Genomic DNA, 14,514 nt, shown 5'->3' on the forward strand with positions numbered 1-14,514 from the left:
AACTCTCACTGCTCACACTTTGCAGCTGCTGTAGGACAGGAAGTCTGTGACCCATACGAGGTCCCACTCCTGGATTTAAACACAGTCTGGAAAGACGCCCTCTCACGGGCAGGCCCTCCTTCCTTTGCTGCTTAGGGCTGTGTGTCGGTTCACAACAGGTCTGCACACAGGGAGTTAATGTAGAGAATCCACCGTAATCAGATTGTCAGGACTTGTTATTATGGTACTAATGGGAGTTCAGCTGATTCAGAGAAGGCTCCTTCCATAGGGCTATTTGGCACGGAAATTATTCAGTTCAAGTGTGTGCATGTGAGACACGTGCAGTGTAGCTAAGACTGGCAGTTTCATCAACACACACACACACACACACTCAACACCCAGTGCTGGAAGAGTCATTAATGACGTCGCTGCTGCTGGCTTAAACCTGCTTCCCATTCACTTCCTCCCTCTGCCTTTTCATTCTTTTCTTGATGTGAATCCCACCTCTGGAAAGGCTTGACAGAAGCTGCACTGCAGGAGATGAGGTGGGGGAATAGGTTTGCAGTTGCACAGTGCACAGTAACGGAGGGATCATGTTCAGTTGAGTGGTACTCCTCCCCGTTGGCAGCACAAAGGGTTCATTGTCAAACATTTTAATTTTCCACTGGAATCACTGGGAATTTGACTGTCCATGTCAGGGCTTCCACAATGGATATCTGTCAATGTTCACAGACGGAAGAGGAGATTTCAGACCAGAAACAAAGCAATTGATGGATTTACACTGTTCCTAAATACTGAATAAAAGGGAGTGTCTGAAATCTCTATGTGGGCTGCAATGTCTGCGGTTAGGCCCTTTTAATTGATTTCTTATTGACTAAAGAATGGCTTGCTGTGGAGGGAGACAGCTCGAAAGCTGATATGAGGTAGTTTTGCAGTGGAGGTACTGTTTCGATAAGAACAGGATTGTAGTATGTGTCTCCGATTTTGCATTGTCAGGGAGAATGATGGGTCAGACATAGAAAACCTGTTGGATTCTCTTGACCCAGAGGACTGGAGTTAGAGACACCTGCCCTGTTCTCTGTAAGCCACTAAGGATAACATTTTTACTAAATGTCTAGAATCAGAACAATGTTTTGGATTATTAATTTAGTGAGACAGAAGAGAGTGTCTATGTAGCTGCTCTTCGCCACAAAGCTGGAGATGGTAGGATGTGCTGATGTCTCTGGTGCCTCCGAACAGACGATGGCAGCTCCACCCGCACAGGTGGTTTAGCAGACGAGGCTGGTTTGAGAATCGGAGGAATCGCTGATGTGCATTTTGCATTGAAAGAAAGATTTGTGTTAGCGTTTTGTTGTGTTTAGAAATGACTGTTTGTCAAGCTCCTCTTATCTGCTGTGCAGACGTATTTTGTGATTTATTGTCAAATACATCTTTCCATCCATTTTCTAACTACTTCTTCCAGTCTTCCATTGGGGGAGCCAGAGTCTATCCCAGCAAGCAGCGGGCACGAGGATGCACCCTGGATGGGATGCCGGTCCATTGCAGGACACACACAGACCTAAACTCGCTCACACCAGGGCCCTTTTTCCCAGAAGGCAATACGTTTAGCAGTACATTTTTGTCCTGCGGAAGGCACCCGGGATGAAACCCATGTGAACAAAGGGAGAACATGCACTCCAGGTCTGGACGTGAGCCAGGCCCCAGCGCTGCGAAGCAGCAGCACTGAGCCCTGCGCCACCATGCTGCCTGAATAAAGGAGTCAAGCAATGTCATTCAAATGTAAAAGTACTGAGTGTGGCCGTGACTCACCGCAGATACCCCAACAGAAAGTTGTGACGGAGTCTGATACGCACTCTGGCACTTCCATGAAACTCCCCTCTGTGTGTATCCGGGGAGGCTGGTGTTCCTCCTCACGAGATCACTTCCCCTGCTCTTTCCTCTTTCCAGTACCTGTCTGCTGGAGGTTATTAGCCAGCAAGGCAGCAGCGTCACGCAATACCACACCGAACAGGACAGGACACAAGTCAAATCTGCACTAGCAGACACCGGCCACTGCTGTCCCCTGGGTGCGAAGGACTGCACTGTGCGTGCTCCAGTTCCCCGAGACCAGTCTGAGCTGTTCCGGGCTCTGCCAGCCACTGGCGTCTGTGTGTATAGACAGCATTGGGTGTTGAGTGTGTCTTGCTGGTTATTGTGTGTTTATTCTGCCTCTTCATCAGTATAGCTCAGGCCTTGTCTCCCATCTGTTTCCTCCTTTTGCTTTCTTACTTTGGCCTTGAACTACATTCAATACCATTGAGCCCTAAACTGCAACAATTAAGGAATGATAATTAGGAAGATTGGATTACTGTGTGTCTTCAGGAGAAGTAGGTCACTTCTTTAGTGATTTGGGTCCTGCCACTTATGGGACTGTGTGAATTAATGTAATGTGGGTTTTGATGATAACCAATCCTAAGTCTTGTGTTTGAGTTTTTTATAAAACTGTGGCTGTAGATGGTAGTGTTGTGCTTGGCCCTAGGGGTTGCTTTCAGTCAACCTTATTAACTGTTTTATTGTTTTTTAGCACTACATGTTTTTTGGCACTACATCACTGAGTATTATATTTCCGTTTTTGATTCTCAGGAGTGCATGTTTTACCGCAAAAGGTCTGAGGTTAAATAATGACCAAAGACATGTAGAATTCATCCTTTGTTTCTGAGAGGTCCAGTGTTTCCAAAGGTTCTGAAGCTGTGTGACATCCGCAGGCCTGGCTCAGCGCCATGCGAGCAGCGCTTGCAGTCTCTGCTCAGAGCTTAATCAGGTACGGGAAGCCAGCCCTCTGATCACCACTAGGAATAGACTCTCTTGAAGTGAAACTCCATCAGACTGGTGAAAGTTTCCCCCGCCACTTTATATATTATAGACAGGAAAACCAAAACCAGAGAGAACTCTATCAGCTGGGGAACAGATGGTCAATTAGCAGACTAGAACTCCCTCGCAGCTCAGTCACGCCAACACCAGAATGTGCTGTGAGCTGACTCCAGTGAGCCTCTGTGTCTCTGTGAGCAGGCGTGGAGGACGCCAGTGTCATTTCTTTGCCCGTCTCCTGACTGGTGTTAGTTTTGGCCATCCTGGTCTACCCTAGTTGCACACTCACTACTGGTTATGCCTCATGTCCCCAAAGTGATGCAAACATGGGGCTCAACCCTAGTGATCTCAGCCTCCCTGGGCTTACTGGTTACTTAGTGAAAGTGATCTGTTACTTAAAAAAATACTATTTTTCAGGTCATTATTTAGTTTATGGCTAAAGTACATGTATTAGGATCTCTTTGACAGGCACAGGTGCTGTGTTTTATTTTAACTAAGCAGCTTGACAGTGTGCAGCACAGATACAATGCCAAGCTCTTAGAGAAGGTGTCAGGACTGAAGAGGACGCCCAGGACAGACTCTTTTTTTTTTCTTCTCTTTCTTATACGTTATAGAATAACGATCAAGAGTTAAATAATGGTTCCATTACCCGCCATATGACTACCGCTCATGAGACATGAAAGCCTAATTTGCAAATGAGAAAAAAAGACACCATTTCGGCGCACTAATTAAGTGGAATTAAATCCCCATCTCTCCTTAAGAAAGCCTCCAGGCAGCAGAGGAGGCTGAGCAGAATCTCTGTGTGTATGAAGGGGGAGTGGTGGTGGTGTCCTGAGCACGCAGGTGTGCGGATGTCTGTGTGCTCGTGCTGCGCCGCTCCGCGTCTGTCCACGAGAGGCTGTGTGCGGGGGTGGCGTGAAGAGAGCTGAGGGGCCATACCACAGAACTGCATTGGAGCTGAGGAGGCGGACATCTACAGAACCCCCTTCCTTTTCTGCAGATGCAGATTATTTTTCTGGCATTTTTCTGCCTGTTCAAATGAACAGAAATCTCCGATACTGGTTACTCGTGGAAGCGTGCGCCGCAGTGCACTGCGTTACTCTCTGCCCACTGGCCCCCGGCTCCACTGTCTGGCGACCTGCAGCTAACGAGCTGCTTCTCTGCACTAATTTGTCTGGGGAAGACAGTTTGTGACGCCCAGGCACAGCAGACTTAATGAGATAATTCGATAAGCCCTGATTCTTCGTGCTGTGTGTGTGTGTGTGTGTGTGTGTGTGTGTGTGTGTGTGTGTGTGTGTTGCGCGTGTGCGCGCGCACACGTGTGAGAGAGTGTTTTTCTGAGGCAGAGAAGCCGCAGACTTTTCTCCAGGAGCAGTTGCTGTGTAGGTGTGTGTGAAGGTGGCACAGCTGGGTGGATGAAGCTCTGGCTGTACTGACTGCCTCACTGTGGCAACGTTTGCACAGAAACATATTTGCCTACTGCGTGCTGCTACAAGTGTGAAAAATATTTCACACTTAGATATAATCATGTATTTGGGGCTTAAAAATGTTGCAAACGCACAGTGTTAAAATGCGGAGCTCTGTGGATGTGAAACAAGACAAAAGACACAGTGAACCTCTCAGTCTGCAATATAGTGAACTCAGTTAAGACAGTAATGGTGTTTGCTGTTTCCTTCTTCAGGGTTTTTTTAGCCTCCTACATAACCTTGTATTTGCTCTCTCACTGCTCTGCTGCCCTCTTCCTAGCGCTCTGCAGTAAGACTGGCCAGCTGGGGGTCAGCAGCTTGTGGAGGAAGACGAGCTGAGAAGCCCCTTGTCGTGTGTGGCCTTTCTGCCACTGTGCTGGTTTCAGCGTGAGAGGCGCAGCAGTGTTAATGAGTCTCAGAGGGACACCTGTGTGTCTGCCGCCTGTGGCCTGACTGTGTGTGAGGCAGAGACACTGTGCTAACCAGCCCTGTCAGAGGTTTAACTTGCACTCCTGTCAGTCAGTCAGTCAGTCAGTCAGTCAGTCAGTCAGTCAGTCAGTCAGTCAGTCAGTCAGTCAGTCAGTCAGTCAGTCAGTCAGTCAGTCAGTCAGTCAGTCAGTCAGTGTGTCAGTCAGTCAGTGTGTCAGTTTATCAGTGTGTCAATCAGTCTGTCAGTCCATCAGTATGTCAGTTAGTTTATCAATGTGTTAGTTGGGAGAATAGGACTGATATACTTTGGCTCCATTGACATTGACATCTTGTGGGGGAACAGGAAGCAGGATGCAGGTGACATGACTCTCCCTCTCTCTCTGTGCTCTGCAGGCAGAAGGCTCTGGTGTCGACAGGAGGCAGGAGTGTCCAGGCTGCCTGTGACTGGTGAGTATCTTCTGCCCCACACATCCAACCATACTGACATCCCTGAAAGTGATGAGACAGGGACTGATGAAGATGCTGAGGCAGAAGGCTGAAAGCTAATGGCAATCAAGAGATTTTAATATAGCAGTGCTCTGTACAGTGGGTATTGATGTCCACAGCAGGACACCCCTGTCCCCTGATCGAGACAGTTTGTACACTGCAGTACGCTGCCTTTGTGTGGACATACTCAGAACACAGCAGTCAGAACACAAGTTACCAGATAATCTTGTGTAGAAACCTTCACGATATCACCTCCAGTCATCAGTTGTTCTTCTCTTTTTTTGTGCTGTTAACAAGTGCACAAGTTCCCGGCTACCATGAAAAACGCGAAGTCACCTTGTGTACGGTACAGGCCAGAATGTCAGAGTCTCGGTTTCGCAGCTGCGCAGCAGTGTGCTGGTCTGACTGCGCTGTGTGCTCCCAGGCTGTTCTCCCATGTCGACGATCCCTTCCTGGACGACCCCCTGCCCCGGGAGTACGTGCTGTACCTGCGCCCCAGTGGTCCCCTGCTGCACCAGCTCTCCCACTTCTGGCAGCAGTCCCGGCTCACCTGCGGCAAGAACAAGGCCCACAACATCTTCCCCCACATCACGCTGTGCCAGTTCTTCATGGTGAGACACCCCAGCACAGAGCCACCAACACAGCAAAACATGGGTCTTTATACAGCACCAGGCCCCCACGGCCTGCACACAGTGGATCTGGATTCACAGGCTGTGGCCATCCAGTTCAAGCGTTAGTAACCGGAGCTGTCTAGTGTCAGAGCGGAATCGTTATTTGAGCGTGAGGGCTTCCTTCCTCTAACCCGGTAAGCGGGGTGAAGACACCAGAATATCTTGCTTCTCTAAATCCGTGCTGATTCTGCTGAAAAGTGGAAGCCGAGTGTCTGTTTTTAATCCTCTGCATCTGCCCACAGAGGCAGCAGCGGGGCCGTGGGAGTGGGCGTGTTGGGTGCCGGGTGGCGCAGTCTGACTTGGCGTGCTGTGTTGCAGTGTGCAGACAGCAAGGTGGAGGCCCTGTGTGAGGCGCTGCAGTCCACGGTGTGTCAGTGGAGAGGCCGCTTCCCCTGCCCCCTCCCCCTGGAGCTCTACACCTCCTCCAACTTCATCGGCCTCTTCGTGGAGGAGCAGTGCGCCGAGGTGCTGAAGAAGTTTGCTGCAGATTTTGCCACCGAGGCTGCCAGCAAAGCAGGTGAGGGGGTGGGCGCAGTGGTGGAGAGGTGGTCCCGATGTTTTCAGTAGCGCCCCGCCCTACAAGGAGCGTTACGCCCCTTAGTGAAAAGGGCCCACGTGCCCAGTCGATAGACTGGTTTCTTTCAAGAAAAGGGTGGATGAGGTCCTCAGACCGATCAACAACCGATCAGACGGGCCAGATGTGCACTCTTCTCTTGCGCCATCTCCAGGCCTGTGCTTCTGTTAGTTCTGTGCATCTGTGGGATGAGGGGTCATTCAAGTCAGAGTAACTCAGGCAAGGCAGACTCGGCTGTAGGTGGATGTTGTTCTTCCAAGCTCTGAAGTCAGGAAAGAAAGCGGCATTCAGCCTCGGTCGCCAAGGAAACTGACAACCTGTTCATTTTGGCAACATTGTGAATTTTAAGGAGGTGACCTTGCATTTGGTCATGAAAATGACTCTGCTGCTTAGTGAGGTCTGAGCCAAGTCAGGACTGAAGTTCTGCTCTGAAGGCTGGCTGTAAACAGGGCAGGAATGTGGTGTGGTGTGCTTCAGGCCAATGAATCTCTGTCTCTCTGGTTCTCTCACCCTCTCTGTGTGGTCAGATGTCCGCGTGGAGCCCCATAAGAAGCAGCTGCATGTCACCCTGGCCTACCACTTCCAGACCGTCCACCTGCCCGCCCTTGAGAAGCTGTCCAAGGGCATCGACGTCTCCCTGGGCTGCGACTGGCTGGCCGTGCTGTTCTCCCGTGACATCCGCTTCGCCAATCACGAGGTGAGCCCCACTGACGCAGCGCTGAGCGCGTAGCACACAGACAAGAGTGAGGCAACAGAGTGAACTCGTCCAAGCTCGGCACCCGCCAGTGATCCCCCGTGCTCCTCCTCCCCTGATGGAGCCTCTGTGTTTTGTGTGAGTAAACATTCAGACTCATCTGCGTGTTACTCTGAAAGTGTTAGCTTCCCAGCAAACAAAACTTCCTGAGGCTGTCTTTCTGGCCGTCTGTTCGGGACATCACTGGTGTACTTGTGTTAAAGCTCCATTCATAACACAGTCGGGCTGCCAGGCTTTTATTCCATTTTCTGCAGATCTGCAGGCTGGTCTTCATGTTTAACACCATGAGTGTTGCGCATTTCATTTCTCTTCGCTGAGAACCTGAAGATAGGTCTTTGAGTCGTTTTGTACATTGGGAGGTGCAATGACTCTCTCTCTTTCTGGTGCCTCTAGACCTTGCGGGTGATGTACCCCTACGCCCCACAGAACGAGGACGAGCTGGAGCTGGTGCCTGGAGACTTCATCTTCATGTCCCCGGTGGAGCAGACCAGCACCAGTGAGGGCTGGGTGTATGGCACCTCCCTGAGCTCGGGGCTGTCCGGCCTGCTGCCCGAGAACTACATCATGAGGGCCGACGAGTGCGACACCTGGGTCTTCCACGGGTGAGCTGGCGCTGATGCTGACACACAAGCGCGTTCAGGTCCCCCTGTGAGGGAGGTTCAAGCTGGGATCGTCCCACATTGGCCACACATGCTCACACGGATACATGCTTTTCACAGGGTGACACTGCTTTGTCCCCTCAGCTGTCTGTCTGAGCCCCTGCACTGGACTTCCGGAAATAATCCCTTTCCCTGTTGGCCTCCTGCCAGCTGGGGACCGAGTGAGTTTCTCCCCTGGAGTCTGTGACAGGTCACAAATGTAAGAAACGTGTTTAATTCTGTCTCAATTTGTGTGGGTCCCAGTGTAGTGACGGGGACACTATACTGTGAAAAGACCTTAAAACTGAGGTCTTGACTCTCTCTAAAAACCCCAGGGCATTTCTCGAAAAGAGTGGGGGTGTAACCCCGGTGTCCTGGCCAAATTTCCCCCCTGGCCTTTCCCAATCATGGCCTCCTAATAGTCTGTGAACTGGCCTCATCACTCTGCTCTCCTCCCCACTGAGAGCTGGTGTGTGGGGAGCAGACTGGAGCATCATCCAGGTGGGGGTACACACTGGTGGTGGTGGAGGGGATCCCCATGTCCTGTAAAGAGCTTTGAGTGGAGAGTCCAGAATAGCGCTCTGTAAGTGTAAGGAATTATTATCATTGATTCTGTCTCTCTGTAGCCACCCTCTGCCTCCCCACAAACAGCGTGCCCCTACATCCATCACAGGCAGCCTATGGAGAGCACAGGGTGTGCTGTAGTGACTCTCCTCTGTCTGTGTGCGCAGATCCCACTCCTTCCTGAACTGCGCCTCCCCCTCGGGCGCGGCCGGGGGGTGTGACGGGTTACTGGACGGCCGGATGCTGGAGGAGCCGGGTCCGGGAGAGCCCCCCACCCTCAGTGTAATCTGTCAGCCAATGCAGGTGTGTAGTGCAGAGCCATGCAGAATACAGCAGAGCATGGGACAGCAGTATTGAGCTGTCATGTAATACTGATGATCGCCACTAGAGGGCACACTGCTAACCTTGTGAAAAAAGAAAAGGTTATCTTCAGTATGGGATATGAGCACAATTACTACTATTACTCCTGCTTGTGCTGTGCTCCTGCTCCAGGTCCTGAGGGTGAACAGCCAGTCCCGAATGCCCAAGCGCTGCCTGTTCGTCTGTCGCCATGGCGAGCGGGTGGACGTGGTGTTTGGGAAACACTGGCTCTCCCAGTGCTTCGACGCCAAAGGTGAGGGCCCAGTCTGAGCAGGACCACTGTTGCACTGGAGCTAGAACACTGGCATAGAACCTCAGTCCGGTAGAGTGGTCCTGATAAATCTCTGAAATCCTCAAGACCAGACAGGAGCACCTTCAAATTTGTGCGGTGATATTGCACTCCCACTCAGTTCTGTTCAGTTTGGGTTTATATATAGTGCCTCCTTCTGGCTACAAATTAACACCAGTGTACGGGCTAATCTAAACAAACGTCGGGTTAATAAAAATGAAAAAGCAATGTAATAAGAATGAAACACTGTGTAGCGTGTATTAAGGTAAACATACCAGGATGCACAGTCCTTTCTTTCTCTTGAGAGGGGCCTGAGCAGAACGGAGGACTCCTGCCTGACCTGCTGTGTTGTGTTGCTGTGTTGAGCAGGCAGATACGTGCGCATGAACCTGAACATGCCCTCCGGCCTGCCCGCCAGGATTGGGGGTTACAGGGACTACGACAAGGACGCTCCCATCACCGTGTTTGGAACCACACAGGCTCGGCTCGTGGGTAAGCGATGGTGCAGCTGAGCGCTGGGGCCTGTACCCTGTCCTGCACGGACTGCTGACCGCACCGGGGCTCTCCACTGGACACTGCGTGTGCTTTGGAGAACCCAGCTCCTTCCTGTCCAAGTTCTCCCCTGGCCTTTCCCAGTCATGGCCTCCTAATAACCCCCCTCTCTGAACTGGCCTCATCACTCTGCTCTCCTCCCCACTGAGAGCTGGTGTGTGGGGAGAGGACTGGAGCATCATCCAGGTGGGGGTACACACTGGTGGGGGTGGAGGGGATCCCCATGACCTGTAAAGAGCTCTGAGTGGAGTGTCCAGAAAAGTGCTATATAAGTCTAAGTCTATTTTTGTTGTTATTATTTTTATTATTATGTATTCCTTACTCATTTTTACAGGCTTATAGCACATTCTGTTTTCACTATGGGCAAAGGCTCTGTCACGCAGTCCTGATGCCACAACTATTACCTGTACTTGGGGATGATGGGAGATTCTGGCAAAAGCCCAGGGCAGACATGACTAATATGAGAACCTGCCCACTCCATACTGGAGCTCTCTACAAGGCCAACATTTCCCTCTGGGGGTCTCAGTGCTTGCAGGACTTGTGCGAGACGCTGCTGAGAATAGTTGTCTTTCCCTTGTGTGGCAGGAGAGGCGCTGCTGGAGAGCAACACGGTGATTGACTTTGTGTACTGCTCGCCCTCGCTGCGCTGCGTCCAGACTGCACACCACATCCTCAGAGGTACAGAGGCTCCTCTCCGGCGCCTCACTCCTACACGCCCCTAGAGCGCCGGCCCGCTGGTTCAGATCGCTGCGGGTGATTACTGTTAAGACCATTCTCTTGGTCTAACGTGACGCCTCTCTCTCACCCAGGGCTGCAGCAGGAGGGGAAAATGAAGATCCGTGTGGAGCCGGGCTTGTTCGAGTGGACCAAGTGGGTGTCGGGCACCTCGCTGCCCGCCTGGATACCTGCTGCCGACCTGGCTGCCGCCAGCCTCAGTGTGGACACAGCGTACAGGTGAGGGCTGCAGACTGGCCCCGCCACAGCGCCGCTCTGCTGGAAACATCCCGACAGACGGGAGTTCATCGAAGTTGGCAACTGCGCCTGTTCAGATATAGACCTTCTCACCTGCCTTTCCCTCTGTCCCCAGACCTCATATTCCAATCAGCAAGCTGAGCGTTTCTGAATCGTATGACACTTACATCAGTCGCAGTTTCCAAGTGACTAAGGAAATCCTGTCCGACTGCAAGGGCAAAGGTAGGAGCTGCCATTCGTGTCCCTCCAGGGAGACAGTCCTGTCTGTTTCCCGGTGTGCAGTAGACCAGGGCAAGGGAAGAGACCAGTCGAATAATTAGCAAGTATCCTGGGCAAACAAATAATCCTCAGATTTCAAACAGTTATTTAGACAAAACAAATCACAGAGATCTGAATCAGAGGGCTTTATAAGTGTGCCTTCTCTGAGTGACAAACAGCCGTGTCTGTCCTGTGACTGGTCTGTGTCTGTGACAGGTGAGCGCTCACTGTGCCCTCCGGTCTCCGCAGGTAACAACGTACTGATCGTGGCACACGCTTCCTCCCTGGAGGCCTGCACTCGCCAGATCCAGGGCCTGAGTCCCCAGAACTCCAAGGACTTTGTACAGGTGGTGCGGAAGGTCAGTGTGCATCTTCCCTGATTGTCTGTCTTTACTGCCAGGGATTGTAGAGTGCTCACACAGCGCCACCCTGTGGCTACGAGCTGCAGCAGCACCGCCTCAGTGTCCAGGATGAGACTGAGGTGTGTCTCCTCCCTCCTGCCTTGCAGATCCCCTACCTGGGCTTCTGCGCCTGTGAGGAACAGGGAGACACGGGGGTGTGGCAGCTGGTTGACCCCCCCATCCTGCCCTTGACACATGGACCCAATCACAGCTTCAACTGGAGAGAGACCCTGCTGCAGGAGTGACCCAGAACCACGCACACGAGCTCTTCCCAGGCTCCTGCCACCTGCTGTCCACCTGTCTGTTCCAGTCTCCCAGTATTTGCCAAAACCTCAGTCAGGGCATGACATCCACTAAGGCTGTGTGGAAATGTATCCATATGTGTATGTATATACAGATATACTGTAGAGGGGAACACCTCTACAGCATGGCGATTTTGCAGTGTAGTCCAGTTATATATATACACATACAGTACACATAATCACTTCTGTACTTGTGGTAACTAAAGCAAAGGCTGGGTGAAGGTCCTACACTTTCCATCTGCATGGAGAGCAGCACTGAAGCTAAGAGTTTATGGAGCCATTCTGGGTTCTGGGCTGCAGCACCGACTGCGGACACCCCTGGGTGAAGCCCATGTTAACGCCCCCACTGTCAGTGCTGCAGCCCTGCGAGGTGAAATCCAGTGGCTGTTAGTCTGAGTCTTTCACTGGGTGTCTCCTGTGGCTGTCGGCCAACAGGAGGGTCATCTCAGACTCGCAGCCAGACTCACAGTCTTCACAGAAGCAACACAGGGCTTTGCGTGGGTAGATCTGGGGCTCATTCCCATGCAACAGGCGTGAGCTTGCTGGTTGTTGTGGCCACCTGGTGTCAGGGCTGTCATTTGACCAGTGGAATGTCCTCTCTCAGGATGATTCCATGTCACAGTTCAGCAAATGGTTCAGCGCTTACAGTCAGTTAGGATAAGGCACTGCAGCTGCAGTAATCTCACAGTGCATGCAACTCTGATTAACGATTTTGTTCCACGTACAACTGACTCCAGTCGTCTCCTGTGATGGATCAGTAGAAACATGAAATGCAAGGAGGAGGGACAATAATGAATCAACCTGATTGCACGCCCCTACCTGTATCCTACCTAAAACCGAATCAATTTATAAAGTTAAAAGCCTAACCTGAGTAGAAAGCAGCTGAGCCCTGAAAAGCACAAACTACAATCTGACTTGAGCTGACGAAGACAGATACCCAGAAAATTGCATTATTCTGTGCAGCAGCAGGACTTCCACTGCGGGCTGGTGACGTGTCCCTGGCTGACCGCATGTTGACCTGGTGACACCCAGTCCTACATCATTACACATGGCGTGAGGTCCAGTGAGCGCTGTCTGTGGACGAGGCGGGTGACCATCTTGACCTGCAGCTGTAAACCACTGCTGGTCACATACAGTACAGTCAATAACCGTCAGCGTAGCCCGGTGTCCTGCTTACCTGGCCTGGCTTTTCATCATCGGCCATTCAGAAAGGGTGCGATACGGACTGCCTCCTTTGCGATGGCTGTTTTCACTCCTGGTACCTGCCGATGGTCTCCGCCTTTTTCCAGGGGGTCACCTCCTGCCAGGGGTGCAAACATCTGCTTAATCTCAAAATGTGTAACCGATGCATTTCAGAGCATCACTGGAACCCAAGTGATTTAAATTGTTTAAAATATTTCAAAAGATATGATTATTTATTTAGCCTGTCTGCCCTGTCAGTGTGTCTTCAGGTCGTTAGCTTACTCGATGGCAAGGTGGGCGCTCCAAGCCTGCTGCTCCGCGCTCTGCCTGGTGCTTCTGCTTCCTCCAGGCTCAGAGGGCTCAGAGGGACCCGGCTGTGGCTCCCTACACTAGTTTATCCCCGGTCTGACCTCCGAGGCTGGATCATGCCCTGCTGTTCTCTGTGCACTGCAACAGTGTGTGTTGTCCTTGCAGTTTGTTCTGAAATGTGAAAAGGTCAACGTAGGGTGCCAAAATTCACCTTGCTTGCCACAGGTTTGCGGAAAACAAGCACAGTCCCATTAGAGGGTTCTAAGTGGGACATGAAGTTTAAAGGTTTCTAATTTTACCGTGCCTTCACTGTGCTTCCCCATGCAGGAGCACACGTGTAGCGTGATGTACTGTAGTAAACATTGGATATCTGTTATGGGGCACGCAATTCCCAAGAGGCCACTGAGGTGTATGGAGCAGCTTGAACGTCTCTCACTGCTTCTTCAGGGAACGACGTGCTGGCAGATGAGACATGAGAATAACATGCCTCCTTCACACTAAGAGTCGCAAGGATCTGCGTCCAGCAAGGCAGGCTGCCCCACAGATGCTGATGCGCTGAGCTCCTCCCGGGAAGGTTCGGGGCGCTTCTGCGGTCTGCACGAGCGATGGGGCCAGCAGGCCTCCTCCTGTGACCTGCGTCCTGCTCGCAGGAGGTCAAACGTTAATACATGGGGTGTGACACAGCACGAGGGGAGATGTGGGCTGCGGTCGCTAACCAGTTTTCAAATAGGAAGATTGCACCAGCTGAACAACGAGGAAATGCTGAGCAGCCTGAACAGGATCCTGCCTCAGCACTGGAAAAAAGCTGCACAGCACGGACTCTGCTCCAGAGCTGAGAGAGGAACCCCACTCCGAGTGACCGGCTGCCTTGTTGTACCACTGTCTCGCCTCTGCTCTCCTTCCTCTTGGGCGTGCAAACCCAGCTTGGACTGTCTGTTCTTTCAAGAGTTTCTTCGAGACAGAGAGGCACCCCTCTTGCACTGGTGTGGTTTTCATCGTCTGTATCGGTCAATATCGGCATCCCGCATTCACGGCTGCGTGTGCCCTCTGTCCTGTCGTCCCCTTCGCCTCCTGGTTCCTGTCCTCTTGTCTGCAGAGCAGAAGCCTGGCTCCTCCTGGGGTCAGCCAGGCAGCTCCCCAGGCTCTGCAGCGCTTTGCATGTATCCGGCCAGAAACGCGCCACAGTGAACGAGCGAAACTAAAACCGTACGCAAAACACGAAGCTGATACAAGGCAAGTCTCTACTTGACAAAGTCCTCTTCTTTGAAAAAGAATTCATGCTTTATGTATTTAAATTATTGTCTTCATTTTTATGCAATTAAAAAGGTCAAAAATGTGTTTCTAAAGAATGTGTATACTATTTTGTTGCAAAAGATCAATTGCCTCAGTAATTATTATTATTATTATTATTATTATTATTAAAATTATTTACTGCTTCAGGAATATATAAATGATGTTTGCGAATAAATGTTTTATTGGCA

The 14,514-nt window shown here is 51.3% G+C and overlaps 1 protein-coding gene across 1 annotated transcript in view; it reads left to right on the top strand.

The window, feature by feature from the left end:
* The window catches only part of LOC148641238 (ubiquitin-associated and SH3 domain-containing protein B-like), a 37,646-nt gene extending 23,132 nt beyond the window's left edge, over positions 1-14,514 (top strand). Inside the window, exons 2-14 of the mRNA XM_088619549.1 lie at positions 5,115-5,168; positions 5,632-5,818; positions 6,197-6,395; positions 6,980-7,149; positions 7,600-7,808; positions 8,576-8,711; positions 8,901-9,021; positions 9,427-9,549; positions 10,195-10,287; positions 10,419-10,563; positions 10,697-10,803; positions 11,089-11,198; positions 11,348-14,514. Of these exons, the coding sequence (XP_088475675.1) occupies positions 5,115-5,168; positions 5,632-5,818; positions 6,197-6,395; positions 6,980-7,149; positions 7,600-7,808; positions 8,576-8,711; positions 8,901-9,021; positions 9,427-9,549; positions 10,195-10,287; positions 10,419-10,563; positions 10,697-10,803; positions 11,089-11,198; positions 11,348-11,485 (1,792 nt within the window). The 3' untranslated portion in view covers positions 11,486-14,514. The remainder of the gene's footprint in view (positions 1-5,114; positions 5,169-5,631; positions 5,819-6,196; positions 6,396-6,979; positions 7,150-7,599; positions 7,809-8,575; positions 8,712-8,900; positions 9,022-9,426; positions 9,550-10,194; positions 10,288-10,418; positions 10,564-10,696; positions 10,804-11,088; positions 11,199-11,347) is intronic.

The sequence above is a fragment of the Lepisosteus platostomus genome, chromosome 25, assembly GCF_059453375.1.
Source record: "Lepisosteus platostomus isolate fLepPlt1 chromosome 25, fLepPlt1.hap1, whole genome shotgun sequence".
Classification (NCBI taxonomy): Eukaryota; Metazoa; Chordata; class Actinopteri; order Semionotiformes; family Lepisosteidae; genus Lepisosteus; species Lepisosteus platostomus.